The sequence below is a fragment of the Scyliorhinus torazame genome, chromosome 6 (assembly GCF_047496885.1).
Source record: "Scyliorhinus torazame isolate Kashiwa2021f chromosome 6, sScyTor2.1, whole genome shotgun sequence".
Classification (NCBI taxonomy): Eukaryota; Metazoa; Chordata; class Chondrichthyes; order Carcharhiniformes; family Scyliorhinidae; genus Scyliorhinus; species Scyliorhinus torazame.
In genome coordinates this window covers 16734942-16750608 of record NC_092712.1, presented here as the reverse complement: position 1 = coordinate 16750608, position 15667 = coordinate 16734942, and the positions used below count along the sequence as shown (strand labels likewise).

The 15667-nt window shown below is 48.2% G+C and overlaps 1 protein-coding gene across 2 annotated transcripts in view; it reads right to left on the bottom strand.

Annotated features, from left to right (window-relative positions):
* Positions 1–14465, bottom strand: part of LOC140425684 (testis-specific serine/threonine-protein kinase 5-like) — a 193570-nt gene extending 179105 nt beyond the window's left edge. For both annotated transcript variants that reach the window (XM_072510180.1, XM_072510181.1), the window contains exon 1: positions 14042–14465. In XM_072510180.1, the coding sequence (XP_072366281.1) occupies positions 14042–14260 (219 nt within the window). In that variant the 5' untranslated portion in view covers positions 14261–14465. The remainder of the gene's footprint in view (positions 1–14041) is intronic.
* Positions 14466–15667: the final 1202 nt, after the last annotated feature.

The following is a 15667-nucleotide window of genomic DNA, read 5'->3' as shown; positions in this document are numbered from 1 at the left end:
GGTCAAACCGGGTTGGGGGCTCGCAATATTTGGGGTTGCAGAGGAGCCGGGAGTGCAGGAGGCGAAAGAGGCCGGAATTCTGGCCTTTGCGTCCCTGGTAGCCCGGTGAAGGATTCTTCTTCAGTGGAAGGATGCGAGGCCCCCCAAGCGTGGAATCCTGGATCAATGATATGGCGGAGTTTATTAAATTGGAGAGGGTGAAATTTGCCTTAAGGGGATCGGTGCAAGGGTTCTTTAGGCGGTGGCAACCGTTCTTGGACGTCCTGGCAGAACGGTAGACAATGGTCAGCAGCAGCAACAACCCGGGGAGGGGGGGTATATTTGCCTTTGTTTTAATGAAGGCTGTTAATTTATTATTTATGTATATGGGGGGGGGGGGGGGGGGGGGGGTTTGTTCTTTTCTTTCTGTATTTTGTTGTTGATATTTTGTGAAAATTTGAATAACAATTTTATTTTTAAAGTTTGCAGACGATACAAAGATCTGTTGAGGGACAGGTAGTATTGAGGAAGCATTTGGAGTATTGTGAGCAGTTTTGGGCCCCGTATCTAAGGATGTGCTGGCCTTGCTGTTGCTAACTTGCTGCTGTCTCTTAATTTGGCTCTGTTTAATTACGTTTGCTCACGAGTCACCAGGTATCTTTCGACACCGCCACAAGGTTCAGAACCGAATACTGATCACAGACTCGATACACCAGTTAGTAAGTTCAAAAGCAATGCTCATTTATTTACACACCGTCAAATATACTCATGCATAAAACTCTACAACCTAAACTATCATAAGACCATAAGACATTGGAGCGGAAGTAAGGCCATTCGGCCCATCGAGTCCACTCCACCATTCAACCATGGCTGATTTCAACTCCATTTACCCGCTCTCTCTCCATAGCCCTTAATTCCTCGAGAAATCAAGAATTTATCAACTTCTGTCTTAAAGACACTCAACGTCCCGGCCTCCACCGCCCTCTGTGGCAATGAATTCCACAGACCCACCACTCTCTGGCTGAAGAAATTTCTTCTCATCTCTGTTCTAAAGTGACTCCCTTTTATTCTAAGGCTGTGCCCCCGGGTCCTAGTCTCCCCTGCTAATGGAAACAACTTCCCTACGTCCACCCTATCTAAGCCATTCATTATCTTGTAAGTTTCTATTAGATCTCCCCTCAACCTCCTAAACTCCAATGAATATAATCCCAGGATCCTCAGACGTTCATCGTATGTTAGGCCTACCATTCCTGGGATCATCCTTGTGAATCTCCGCTGGACCCGCTCCAGTGCCAGTATGTCCTTCCTGAGGTGTGGGGCTCAAAATTGCTCACAGTATTCTAAATGGGGCCTAACTAATGCTTTATAAAGCTTCAGAAGTACATCCCTGCTTTTATATCACTATCAGTAAAAGCCTATACTTAGCTTCGGGTGCCCACTCAGTCAGAGGAACAATGGCCGTTGCTCGGTTGCGAGGCTGCTGGGTTGAGCTGTTTACAGGATAACAACTAGGAGCATCTATCTCGTAGCGTGCGTTGACTTGGAACTTACTTGGTCTGGCGTAACTTTGGCAGGTCTCTCCTCGCTGAGAGCCAAGGCAAAGAGAGCGATTCTCTCTTGGGGAATCCTTTTTATACCCAAAAGGATTTTGCCCGCTTTTGGGCGGGCCTTGAACTTGGCCCCAATTAATTGGGCCGTGACCCAATTGTTCTTATCGATTTTCCTCCAATAGAGGGGTGGGTTCCCTGATTGCTGGGCGTGTCCTAGGTGGCCGTTGGTTTGCTTTGTTTTAGTCTCCTCTGGAGCCGGGGTGTCTGTCTTAGCATTGTTTACCTAAATGTTGCCTTTTGTTCCCGGGGATGGCTCATTAGTACGTAGACGGTTCTGCAGTACCGGTCCTGTCTGAGAGCTACAGCTCTAATCAACAGACAGACCTTGCACCTGCTTGCTTTTTCAGTATTGTCCAATTTTCCCTGCATTCTTTGCAAGTGTCCATTTTGTAATCGGGACGTGGCCATCCCAGATGGCTACACTTCCTCCTTGTGATCCTCAACGCGAAGCGTGAAGGATCACATTACTGCGTCGCCTTCGTTCTCTGACCAAACGGGGCACCCATAATCAGGCTCTACTCTGCCCTATCTTATGAAACACAATTTTACTTAAAACATTTTAAATACATTCATTATTATAAAACTCTACGGGGCGCTATGACATTCATGCATGCAATACAGAAAAATAAAAAACTGGAACCGCTAACTATCCTCAATAAACTATCTTCACTCAAACAATCCATAAATAATCTACAATATTTTTAACTTGTACAAAATAGCAGCACACAAATTTCTCTGGCCTGGCAGTCAGACACAGCGGTTTACATTTCTTTATTTAATAGAATACATAAAGAGAAACGGATACACTTTAATTCATGTCAAGGGGTTCTGGGGTTTAGGGGTTCGGGGGTTTGGTGAAATCTGAAAATAGGGGACCTAATCCTGTATACCGGGGTGCGAGAGCGGTCGGCTCTCTTTCGCCATTTCCTGACTCTAAGCGTCTGCACGACACTGCAAAGTATCGCCAGTACTAAGAGGGCTTCTACTACATACGATAGTGAGTACCTGGTGATAAACGTATCGCACTGGGTCGGGGTATTGTTAGCTGTCGCAGGGCTAGCTATCTTGCGGTTCCGTGTATTGCGGGGGTGGGAATCATTCACGGCTTGTGTGGTAGGGGTCAGGGGGGTAGCGTCCGCGCGCAACTGAAGGGGTCCCGCTGAGATCCAGGTGAACAAGATGGAGGTCGACTTCATCTTTTCCGTCTTTCTGTCTTCTTTGTCTTCCTCTGGGGTTCCTGAGGTTCCGGAGTTCTGTGGACACAAGCATAATTTCTGTTATTATCTTGCTTAAGATCTCGTATGTCTGTCTGTCTGTCCTTTGTTGCCAATTTCCCTTTATAATTGGTCACCATCTGTGACTCGCTCATTTTTTTTTTGAACCAAATATTTGGGACAAGACATCTGAGAAAATTACTGACATAGTGCGAGCTGTCTCGCAGCCTGTGCGGTCTACCATCCCAGTGTTTGAGGATGTAAATAGCATACAGAAGCAACCTAAGGGTTGCCAAAACCAAACAAAAGAATTTCGAACTGCAAGTGCCAAAATGGGGGTGCGTATGGGCCGCGGCAGGTAAGAAATGGGTGGAATCCTGGGTAGGACGATGATCAATGCCGTATGTACTCTACCCGAGCGTAGCTGACCAGAGGGGGGGTCCTCAGGCAGGGCGGGGACCAATGCTGTTTCTCCACTGCCTGAGTAAATGGCAAGAACGGGTAAGAATGTGGTCGTCGTGGGGGCTGCCTTGTTGTCTGCTGACAAACTTGTACCTCTAAACTGGTTTCTGTTGACAAACTAGTTCCTCTGAACTGGTTTATGTTGACAAACTAGTTCCTCTGAACTGGTTTCTGTTGACAAACTAGTTCCTCTGAACTGGTTTATGTTGACAAACTAGTTCCTCTGAACTGTTGTCTGGGGACAAACTTGTTCCATGAACAGCCGGGGGCCGTTAAAGGAGTGGTGACGTGGGGCCATGAAAAGTTTCAAGTTTATAAACAACACTTAACTTTAACACTAACGAACAAACATTCAACAAACATGGTGCAGGTTCCATCAGAAAGGACACCGTATCTCTCCAGCGGTTCCTTTTTCCATCATCTGGACACTTCACTGCTCCGTAGCGAACAGGGTCGCAAAGGGATTCGTTTGGTGGGAGTCAGACTCTAAGTCATCATCTTCTCCCGGCTGCCAAACTCTTGTCTGTAGTAACCGTGCTGAAGCTGCTTGGGGCGAATTGGGGTCCATCTCATCATTCCGGATGAGCCGGAACGAATTGCCTCGGTGCCAGAATCATGTGTCTAGATTGGAGCTACTATGCTTCAATCCGTAATCGTCGGGCGGTGGGTCTGGGTCAGGGGCTTTAATATAAGTAATCTCAAAGGGGTCAGTATAATCATGCTCAGATTCGCTGGGAGTGGGGCCTGGTACAGGGGTGTAATCATAACGTGGTGTGCTGTGGCTATCGTCATTGTGATCGCAACACTGTCGCTGTCGCTGCTGGTTGAAGGAAGGGAGAGGCGGAGTTGTGCCTCTGGGGGCGGAGTTGAAGTCGTGTCTGAGGACGGGCTGGAGTGGTTGGGGGAGGGGAGGAAAACGTCATCTGTGGGCGGAGCGTGATCATCTGCTGCTGCGAGCAGGATGTGGTGTGTGTGGTTATTCTGCGAGGCATAAGCCTTGAGCTGGTTTATGGGGCCTCCATCTTGTAAAGATGTGCTGTGTTAGTATTTTAGCTGTTGCCTTGGCCGTATTAGTTCTCGATGGAAATGCTTCCACCCATTTTGTGAAGGTGTCTATGACCACCAACACATACTTGTAACCATTTCTGCACGGGGGTAGGGGTCCTATATAGTCTATCTGTAGATTTGTCCAGGGTCCATTAACGGGGCGGGTATGACTAAGTTGAGCCTTTTTCGCATATCTCTCCGGATTGTTCTGGGCACAGATTAAGCAATTCTCTATGTAGTGGGTAACATCGGCTTTTAAATCAGGCCACCAGCAGAGCAGTCTGTGGTGGGCTAGGGTTCAATACCTTGGTGTCCATGATTGTCATGGAACTGACAAATGATCTGGTTCCTGTCCTGGCTGGGAACTATATAAATGCCATCCTTTAAAATCACACCGTCGTGTGTGGTTATTGCATTCTTGTATTTATCATACGGGGCTGGGAAGGTTCCCTTTTAAACTTCCCTGAGTTTCTCGTCCTCTTTCTGTACCTTCGCTAGATCCTGAATATTGGTCTGTGAGACCTGAACTGAGTGTACTGGGGGGTTCCAAAAATAACCATGCCTGGAGCCTGCCTTCACTAGGGCGTCTGCTTTAACGTTACCGGGGGGGGAAGAATGGTGATGACGGCGAACTTTAATTATTCCATATTTTCTATCCTTCGCTGTCTCTAAGATATGGCGGAGTAATGGGGCTGAGGGTAGGGGTTTATCGTCCGCGGAAACAAATCCTCCTGTTTCCCACAGGGGTAGGAATTCCGTCAAACTGTTGCATACATACAAGCTGTCCGAATAGATGTCTGCTGGGGTCGGGTCGGGAACGAGTCGGGGTGGTCTACAATATAAGCGATTGCTTCAGTTCTGCTACCTGCGAGCCTAAGTGTCCTGGCAACTTTAGTGAAATCTCATCTAGGGCGCGTCCCTGCACGCGTCTGTGGGCTGGGGTCTCTGGGGTGTACTACCTGTTTTCCTGGGAGGTGTTTTGGGAATAAATGGGCCGGTGTTCTGTTTGTGGTGATGATCTCACATTCATGCGGGGTGCCTGCTTACTGCAAATTATCGGCAAGGAATGTGTGGGTCTTGGTTCTCTTTACCGTGATGTCCCGTCCCTGCAAAAGAAGGGTCCAACGGGCTGCGTGGATTTGGCTGACTGTGAGATCTTTAAGTCGGCCGTCTAACAATAGCTGTGTCGGTGTGTGTTCTGTGAGGATGGTGATGGGGTTGAGTCCTGTAATGTAGGCGAAGTATTATACTGCCCAAAAAACTGCGAGCAGGTGCCTTTCGCAGGCAGAAAATCCTTGCTCCACAGGGTCTAACACGCGTGAGGCATATGCTGCGGGGTAATTGGTCATGGCGTTCCGGGAGGAGTACGGCCGAAAGCGTTCGGTCGGTGCTTGAACCTCAATTGCGTACGGGGAATGTGGATCTGGGGCCTGTAATGCGGGGGCTGTGCTGAGTGCTCTTTTTAAAGCATCCACGGCATCTGTATGCTGTGGAAGCCATTCCCAAGGTGCTTGCTTCTTGAGAAGTTCGGAAAGGGGCGCTGCTTTAGTGGCGAAAACGTCAATATGGTTTCGGCAGTAGCCAACCAGTCCTGAAAATGACCGGGGCTGAGGCATTGTGGGGAAGGGGCAATTTGACAATTGAGTCAATTCATTTTTGCTCGATCTTCCGTTTACCATGAGTGATCACTGTTCCCAAGTAAATCACTTTCTCTTTCAGAATTTGGGCCTTCTTGGGGTTGACTTTACAACCAATTTCTTTTAGGAGTCCTAGGAGTTCGGCGATAAGGCGAAATGTGCTCTCCCTTTGTGTCTGTCTGTAGTAACAAGTCGTCTACGTACTGGACCAGACAATCGGGGCAGGAAAATTTTGCTGAACTATTTGCCAGCTGTTGGTGGAAAATGGAGGGGGAGTTGTGGAAGCCTTGTGGAAGGCACATCCATGTGTACTGTTGCCCTTGGAATGTAAAGGCAAATTTATACTGGCACGCTTTAGCCAATGGAATGGACCAAAAGCTGTTACTAATGTCCAAAACCGACATTTTTTTTGACTGGAGTCCCTCTTTGAGCACGGTCTCGGGACTCGTGGCTACGGTGGGGGCTGCTGCTGGGGTTACTTTGTTCAGTTCCCGGTAATGAATGGTCAGTCGCCATGATCCACCCGGTTTCCTGACGGGCCAAATCGGTGCGTTGTTTGTGGAGGCTACTGATCGGAGTACGCCTTGATCCAACAAACTCTCTATTACTTTGGAGATTTCTCCCTCTGCTTCCTGGGGAAATCCGTACTGCTTCTGGGGTTTAAGGTCGGGACCTGTAATGTTCACAAAGCCAGCCAAATTGCCACAGTCATGCTTGTGCTGTGCAAATGCTGCTTTATGTTCCTGCAGGACTGCCCTAACCTGTTTGTCTGCACTAATGGCTCGAGGGTCGAACCAGAAGTCTCCTACTGAGCTAATCCTGTTTACGTACTCTCCTACTGTGAGCTTGGCGGGGGCTCGTGCTGCCTTTGCCATTTCCAAACACACTTGTTAACTGGGTCGAAAGAAAGGTTATGGGAGCCCATGAAATCGATCCCAAGGATATGTTCTGCTGTCTGGGACAGATCAACTAAAACTACGGGGTGCTTAGTTGTGATGTTCCCTATTTGTATTGCTACAGGGGCTGTGATGTGTCCCTGTTGTAAATGGCCTGTAAAACCGCTGAGTGTGATGGTGTCTGTTGTGGGCCACGTGTCTCGCTGGAACAACGTGGAGGAATTGAGTGTGGTGCGGGACCCTCCTGTGTCCCAAAGAAATTCTACTGGGTGTCCCCGAACTTTGCCTGCCACTACAGGTCTACCGGACTTGTCCCAAAGGGTGTCACAGACCCAAGTTGGGGAGCCCGAACCCCGTCAGTCGGTGCCGTTCATGTCTGTACTCTCTGAACGGGCGCTAACGCTATGGATTGGCTTTGCCCTATTCCTGTTTAGGGTGCCTGTCTGTTGGTTTCTCTGCTGCTTCTGGGGCGCGTTGCACTCTCAAGTGTCCTAGCTGTCTACAGTTGTAACATTCCTGAGTTTTGGGCTGGGGTTGGCTGTTCCTGCCCTCATTTACCCATGCGGGGTTCTGGTGTGCTTTAACTGGGTTCATCTCTGCCTGCTCTTCATCGGGTGTTATAAATGCGGTTTTGCCAGCAATCGATTGTTCCCAAGCGCGGGACAACCTTTTCAAAACCCATTTCTCGTTGTGGGCCTTGTCTGAGGGGTCGTAATTTGCGCAAGCTTTCTGTCCTGCGTCTGTCATGTGAGAGGCTAGGATTCAAGTCCATTTCGCCATATTATCTGTGGACAAATGGGCGTGGGCTAACTCTCCTAAAACTGCTGTGAAGTGAATCCACAAGCGTCCAGCAAACGCTGTGGGGTGCTCTGTCTTCTTTTGCCTACACTTATTTAGGCCTTCTACGGGGTCTCCCCTGTTAAAGCCGATCGCATCAAGGATCGCTGTGTGCATCTCTTGGAGTGTGCCTCCTCCTACATTCTGTGGGTCGGGAAGGGCTGCCACGACTGAAGGGTCGAGGCTTAAAACTGTGAGCTTCACTTCCTCCTTTTCGTCCAGGCCGTTCATGGTAGCCTGCTGTTTGACTTTCGCGAAAAACTGGTGGGGGTCTGAAGTGGGAAGGAACGGTGTAATTTTTCCACACGCGTCCCGTAATTGGGTCACGGTTAACGGGGTTGTGTAAAGGAAGTCTGCTTCTCCTTCTCCTGCGGCCCTGCGGTGTGTGGTCACAGGATTCATGGGGGGTGGGTTCTGCCTGTTCGGCTGGGGGTTGGGGCGCTTTCCTTTTCTGGGGGTTTTCCTGCGTACATGTCCCATGTACGTATCTATGGGCAGTCTCGCTCAATTCCTGCCAGTCGGGGCCGTTTTCCTGATCTAATTGGGGTTTTCCTGATCTAATTGGGGTCCGAATGTGCTTTGAAACCCATTTTGAACGGAAAGCAGAGATTGCAATTCTGCAATTTGCTTCCGGCACTTTGCGTGGTCTACGGAGCTCTGCCTTTGTTCCGTCGTGGAAGTATGGAGTGCTCGTAGGGCTGCTTTCAGATCATTGCGCTGTTTCTGCAGTTTCTCAACTTGTTGCTTGGTCTCTTGTCTTACCAAGACCGCACGTTGCGTGTCCTGGAAGGCCTTATCATATTGTGTTTGGAAACTACTCAAATGCGCGAGACAAGACTGGTGTGCCCACTTGGCATCATCCACCTCTCTCTCCCATGTTGCTAACTGCTCTCTCAAATCTCTATTCTCCCTCGCTACTTCGCTCACGTCGACCTCGCTACTTCTGTCTCTCCCCTCTACCTCTCTATGGAGCATCCTAACGACCTCCTTTGTGCGTCGCAATTGTGCCAAACAGGACACGATTGCCATCGGCTTGCGAGCTTTTCCCCAAGCTCTTCTTGTGTATCTCTGACAGGTTCTCCCACCAAGTATGCCCTATACAGGGGCAGAACCAAAAGGCAGTAAGGGGGAAAGTGTAAGGCAGAGAAGCCAGAGTCAAAACCCAAAAAGGGCAACAGTACAAGGTACAGTGACTGAGGGGAGCTCAGTGAATAGGACCAGGAATACTAAAAGGAATAAAACGGGAAGTAAAAACATTAATGGTAAGCGACACTGCAGGTTGTTACATGAAGATATGGGTTCAACGACAAGGAAAATTAGGAGAAAAGTTAAGAGGAAATATAACTTAGGAGAGGTTACTGATCGAGGTGTTAAGATTCAGAACAGAGGGGAAAAAAACAACATAAGTGTACTTTACCTGAATGCTCGTAGTATCCGGAATAAGGTGAATGAGTTGATGGCGCAAATCATCGTGAATGACTATGATTTAGTGGCCATTACTGAAACATGGTTAAAGGATGGTCACGACTGGGAGTTAAATATCCGAGGGTATCAAACTTTTCGGAAGGACAGAGTGGATGGTAAGGGAGGTGGTATAGCTGTTAATTAAGGATGACATCCGGGCAATAGTAAGGGATGACATCGGTGCTATGGAGGATAAGGTTGAATCCATTTGGGTGGAAATCAGGAATAGTAAGGCGAAAAAGTCACTGATAGTCTATAGGCCACCAAATAGTAACATTATGGTGGGGCAGGCAATAAACAAAGAAATAACTGATGCATATAGAAATGGTACAGCAGTTATCATGGGGGATTTTAATCTACATGTCGATTGGTTTAACCAGGTCGGTCAAGGCAGTCTTGAGGAGGAGTTTATAGAATGTATCTGCGATAGTTTCCCAGAACAGTATGTAATGGAACCTACGAGGGAACAAGCGATCCTAGATCTGGTCCTGTGTAATGAGGCAGGATTGATTCAGAATCTCATAGTTAGGGATCCTCTCGGAAGGAGCGATCACAATATGGTGGAATTTAAAATACAGATGGAGGGTGAGTAGGTAAAATCAAACACAAGTGTTTTGTGCTTAAACAAAGGAGATTACAATGGGATGAGAGAAGAACTAGCTAAGGTAGACTGGGAGCAAAGACTTTATGGTGAAACAGTTGAGGAACAGTGGAGAACCTTCCAAGCGATTTTTCACAGTGCTCAGCAAAGGTTTATACCAACAAAAAGGAAGGACGGTAGAAGGATGGAAAATCGACCGTGGATATCTCAGGAAATAAGGGAGAGTATCAAATTGAAGGAAAAAGCATACAAAGTAGCAAAGATCAGTGGGAGACTAGAGGACTGGGAAAGCTACTAAAAAAGCTATAAAGAAGAGTAAGATAGATATCGAGAGTAAACTGGCTCAGAATATAAAAACAGATGGTAAAAGTTTCTACAAATATATAAAACAAAGAAGAGTGGCTAAGGTAAATATTGGTCCTTTAGAGGATGAGAAGGGAGATTTAATAATGGGAGATGAGGAAATGGCTGAGGAACTGAACAGGTTTTTTGGGTCGGTCTTCACAGTGGAAGACACAAATAACATGCCAGTGACTGATGGAAATGAGGCTATGACAGATGAGGACCTTGAGAGGATTGTTATCACTAAGGAGGTAGTGATGGGCAAGCTAATGGGGCTAAAGGTAGACAAGTCTCCTGGCCCTGATGGAATGCATCCCAGAGTGCTAAAAGAGATGGCTTGGGAAATTGCAAATGCACTAGTGATAATTTACCAAAATTCACTAGACTTTGGGGTGGTCCCGGCGGATTGGAAATTAGCAAACGTGACACCACTGTTTAAAAAAGGAGGTAGGCAGAAAGTGGGTAATTATAGGCCAGTGAGCTTAACTTCGGTAGTAGGGAAGATGCTGGAATCTATCATCAAGGAAGAAATAGCGAGGCATCTGGATGGAAATTGTCCCATTGGGCAGATGCAGCATGGGTTCATAAAGGGGAGGTCGTGCCTAACTAACTAATTTAGTGGAATTTTTTGAGGACATTACCAGTGCGGTAGATAACGGGGAGCCAATGGATGTGGTATATCTGGATTTCCAGAAAACCTTTGACAAGGTGCCACACAAAAGGTTGCTGCGTAAGATAAAGATGCATGGCATTAAGGGAAAAGTAGTAGCATGGATAGAGGATTGGTTAATTAATAGAAAGCAAAGAGTGAGGATTAATGGGTGTTTCTCTGGTTGGCAATCAGTAGCTAGTGGTGTCCCTCAGGGATCAGTGTTAGGCCCACAACTGTTCACAATTTACATAGATGATTTGGAGTTGGGGACCAAGGGCAATGTGTCCAAGTTTGCAGACGACACTAAGATGAGTGGTAAAGCAAAAAGTGCAGAGGATACTGGAAGTCTGCAGAGGGATTTGGATAGACTAAGTGAATGGGCTAGGGTCTGGCAGATGGAATACAATGTTGACAAATGTGAGGTTATCCATTTTGGTAGGAATAACAGCAAAAGGGATTATTATTTAAATGATAAAATATTAAAACATGCTGCTGTGCAAAGAGACCTGGGTGTGCTAGTGCATGAGTCGCAAAAAGTTGGTTTACAGGTGCAACAGGTGATTAAGAAGACAAATGGAATTTTGTCCTTCATTGCTAGAGGGATGAAGTTTAAGACTAGGGAAGTTAGGCTGCTATTGTATAAGGTGTTAGTGAGGCCACACCTGGAGTATTGTGTTCAGTTTTGGTCTCCTTACTTGAGAAAGGACGTACTGGCACTGGAGGGTGTGCAGGGAGATTCACTAGGCTAATCCCAGAGCTGAAGGGGTTGGATGACGAGGAGAGGTTGAGTAGACTGGGACTGTACTCGTTGGAATTTAGAAGGATGAGGGGGGATCTTATCGAAACATATAAAATTATGAAGGGAATAGATAGGATAGATGCGGGCAGGTTGTTTCCACTGGTGGATGAAAGCAGAACTAGGGGGCATAGCCTCAAAATAAGGGGAAGTAGGTTTAGGACTGAGTTTAGGAGGAACTTCTTCACCCAAAGGGTTGTGAATCTATGGAATTCCTTGCCCAGTGAAGCAGTAGAGGCTCCTTCATTAAATGTTTTTAAGATAAAGATAGATAGTTTTTTGAAGAATAAAGGGATTAAGGGTTATGGTGTTCGGGCCGGAAAGTGGAGCTGAGTCCACAAAGATCAGCCATGATCTCATTGAATGGTGGAGCAGGCTCGAGGGGTCAGATGGCCTACTCCTGCTCCTAGTTCTTATGTTCTTGTGTTCTATACTCCCGGGTCCTGTTTCATCATTGGCGCAGAATTCACTCCAAAGGGGCCAACCTTTCCTTTTGAGATATTTCCTGATCTCATCTTCCCAAACTGGACACTCCATTGGTCGCTGCGACCTCGAATTCCTGGGGGTTCATAAGGCGTTCCATTGCCTTCATTGCCATTCTCTCTATCTAGGTTCTCTACTGGATTTGGAACAGGGGGTGATAAAGTGGTGATGTAAACACGGGTACGGCTTACGTTAATTTCCGGCCTACAAAACTCCTGACAGTTTTACGCAACAAAATCTCTCAGGTTTACCTTATATCCCTGTTAGTACGCATGCATTAACACACTTCCGAATCTCAGAGGCTTGATCAGTACTGTTCTTACGCTTGTGGTTTCTCTGTTTCCAATTGGATTCTCAATTCAAATTTGGGTTCTCTCGGAGTGGTTAGGCCACTTCTAAGTCGAATCCCAGCGGAGTCGCCAGTAAATGTTGCTAACTTGCTGCTGTCTCTTAATTTGGCTCTGTTTAAATACGTTTGCTCACGAGTCACCAGGTATCTTTCGACACTGCCACAAAGTTCAAAACCGAATACTGATCACAGACTCGATACACCAGTTAGTAAGTTCAAAAGCAATGCTCATTTATTTACACACCGTCAAATATACTCATGCATAAAACTCTACAACCTAAACTATCACTATTACTAAAAGCCTATACTTAGCTTCGGGTGCCCACTCAGTCAGAGGAACAATGGCCGTTGCTCGGTTCTGAGGCTGCTGGGTTTAGCTATTTACAGGATAACAACTAGGAGCGCCTATCTCGTAGCGTGCGTTGACTTGGAACTTACTTGGTCTGGAGTAACTTTGGCAGGTCTCTCCTCGCTGAGAGCCAAGGCAAAGAGAGTGATCCTCTCTTGGGGAATCCTTTTTATATCCAAAAGGGATTCGCGCGCTTTTGGGCGGGCCTTGAACTTGGCCCCAATTAATTGGGCCGTTTCCCAATCGTTCCTATCGATCTTCCTCCAATAGAGGGGTGGGTTCGCTGGTTGCTGGGCGTGTCCTAGGTGGCCGTTGGTCTGCTTTGTTTTAGTCTCCTCTGGCGCCGGGATGTCTGGCTTAGCATTGTTTACCTAAATGTTGCCTTTTGTTCCCGGGGATGGCTCATTAGTACGTAGACGGTTCTGCAGTACCGGCCCTGTCTGAGAGGTACAGCTCTAATCAACAGACAGACCTTGCACCTGCTTGCTTTTTCGGTATTGTCCATTTTGTAATCGGGATGTGGCCATCCCAGATAGCTACACTGAAAAGGGTCCAGAGGAGGTTCACAAGAACGATCCCTGGAATAAAGACCTTGTCGTATGAGGAACGGTCGAGGACTCGGGGTCTGTACTCGTTGCAGTTTAGAAGGATGAGAGGGGATCTTATTGAAACGTACAGGATACTGCGAGGCCCGGATAGAGTGGACGTGGAGATAATGTTTCCACTTATTGGAAAAACTAGAACAAGGGGACACAATCTCAGACAAAAGGGACGATCCTTTAACACAGAGATGAGGAGGAATTTCTTCAGCCAGAGGGTGGTGAATCTGTGGAACTCTTTGCTGCAGAAGGCTGTTGAGACAGAGATAGATAGGTTCTTGATTAATAAGGGGATCAGGGGTTATGGGGCGAAGGCAGGAGAATGGGGATGAGAAAAATATCAGCCATGATTGAATGGCGGAGCAGACTCGATGGGCCGAGTGGCCTAATTCTGCTCCTGTGGTCTTATGGTCTTATGGACTGTGAATGACCCATATTGTAGAAATGTTATCGAGGGACTTAAGGAGGATGGGATGTGGTAGCGTAGCCCCTTTAAGGGGTGATTTGCACGAACCCTGACCAACGGGGAGAAAGTGCGGAGCTGTGGGAGCAGGGGCCCCGGCAGCGCGTGCCAGGTGACGTAGAGTGAAGATGTGCTTCTGAGACCTCCGGGCTTGTGTATAGTTAACATCTTCCTTCTTCTCAATAAACCCATTTTGATTGTACAAGAACCCTCTGCAGTGTTGCCTCGAGGCGCCACAACTGGCTCAGAACCAAAACTCACCATGTTGTCTCTCTTGCTCCGGAGTCCAACAGCCAATCGGAAATTGCAGCCGATCTTCTCCTGAGTGGGGAACCCCAGGTAAACCTTGGAGAACGATCCCGAACCAATCCTCTTCGTGGTCAACAGGTAGCCACGCTCCCTGCACTCACTGACCTCGTCCACCTTCGCCTTATCCATACCGACCATCGCACGCTTGACCACCTGTGACTTGGGAGGCATGAAGCAAAGACAGTCAGAGGGAGCGGGATGGAGAAGGTGCAGGAAAGATCCAGTCGCTCAATTCATCGTCGGTGCTCGATACTCCTGTGGGAAAGTCTACTTGAACCATACAAATAGTGAGGAAAGTTGTTGTCCCATTGAAAGTTTAGTCAGAGAGTTTGCAGTGACGCCCTCTCCCCTCCTTCCCTGACCAGTTTGTGATGGTTTCTTCCAGGCTGCTTGCCGAATTCTCTCTATTTTTTCTAAAACAACAGAGTTCCACGAGGTGCTTTTTTTGGCCAATGGAACAATCTAGAATTGGAACTTTGCTGGGGTTCCATGCTCCAGTCTTTGTCTCACGTCTCAATGTGATGGTCTGCTGAGTGCGCCCTAACTCTCTCTGAGACCTGTTTGTTCCTCACTCCCTGCGCTCTCTGACCATTCCCACACTGGCCCAGTTTCCAAGTTCCTCCATAAACCTGCGTCTTCCCCAATCTCTCCAATCTGCAACAACACCACAACCTTCCAACCCATTCTTTTTGTGTAGCCCTCCCTCAACTTCTCCCTCCCTCAAACCGTCCTCCCTCAACCCCTCTCCCTCCCACCCCCAACACCTCTCCCTCCCTCAACCCCTCTCCCTCCCACCCTCAACACCCCTCCATCCCCCTCCCTCCCTCCCTCCACCTGTCCCTCCTCAATCCCTCCCACCCTCAACCGCCCCTCCCTCAATCCCTTCCTTCTCTCAACCCCTCCCTCCCACCCTCCACCCTCCCTCCCTCAACCCCGCCCACCTTCAACCCCTCCCTCCCTCCCTCACCCCCTCCCTCTCTCAAACCCTCCCTCTCTCAATCCCTCCCTCCCTCAACCCCTCCCACCCTCAAACCCTCCCTCTCTCAATCTCAAGGGGCTGGTTTAGCACACTGGGCTAAATCGCTGGCTTTGAAAGCAGACCAAGGCAGGCCAGCAGCACGGTTCAATTCCCGTACCAGCCTCCCTGAACAGGCGCCGGAATGTGGCGACTAGGGGCTTTTCACAGTAACTTCATTTGAAGCCTACTTGTGACAATAAGCAATTTAAATTTAATTTTCAATCCCTCCCTCAACCCCTCCTGTCTCAACCCCTCCCTCTCTCAATCCCTCCCACCCTCAACCCCTCCCTCTCTCAATCCCTCCCTCTCTCAACCCCTCCCTCCGTCAACCCCTCCCTCTCTCAATCCCTCCCTCTCTCAATCTCTCCCTCCATCAACCCCTCCCTCCCTCAATCCCTCCCTCCCTCAACCCCTCCCTCTCTCAATCCCTCCCACCCTCAACCCCTCCCTCTCTCAACCCCTCCCTCCATTAACCCCTCCCTCTCTCAACCCCTCCCACCCTCATCCTCTCCCTCTCTCAATCCCTCCCTCCCTCTCTCCACCATTGGTGGTTGTGCTAA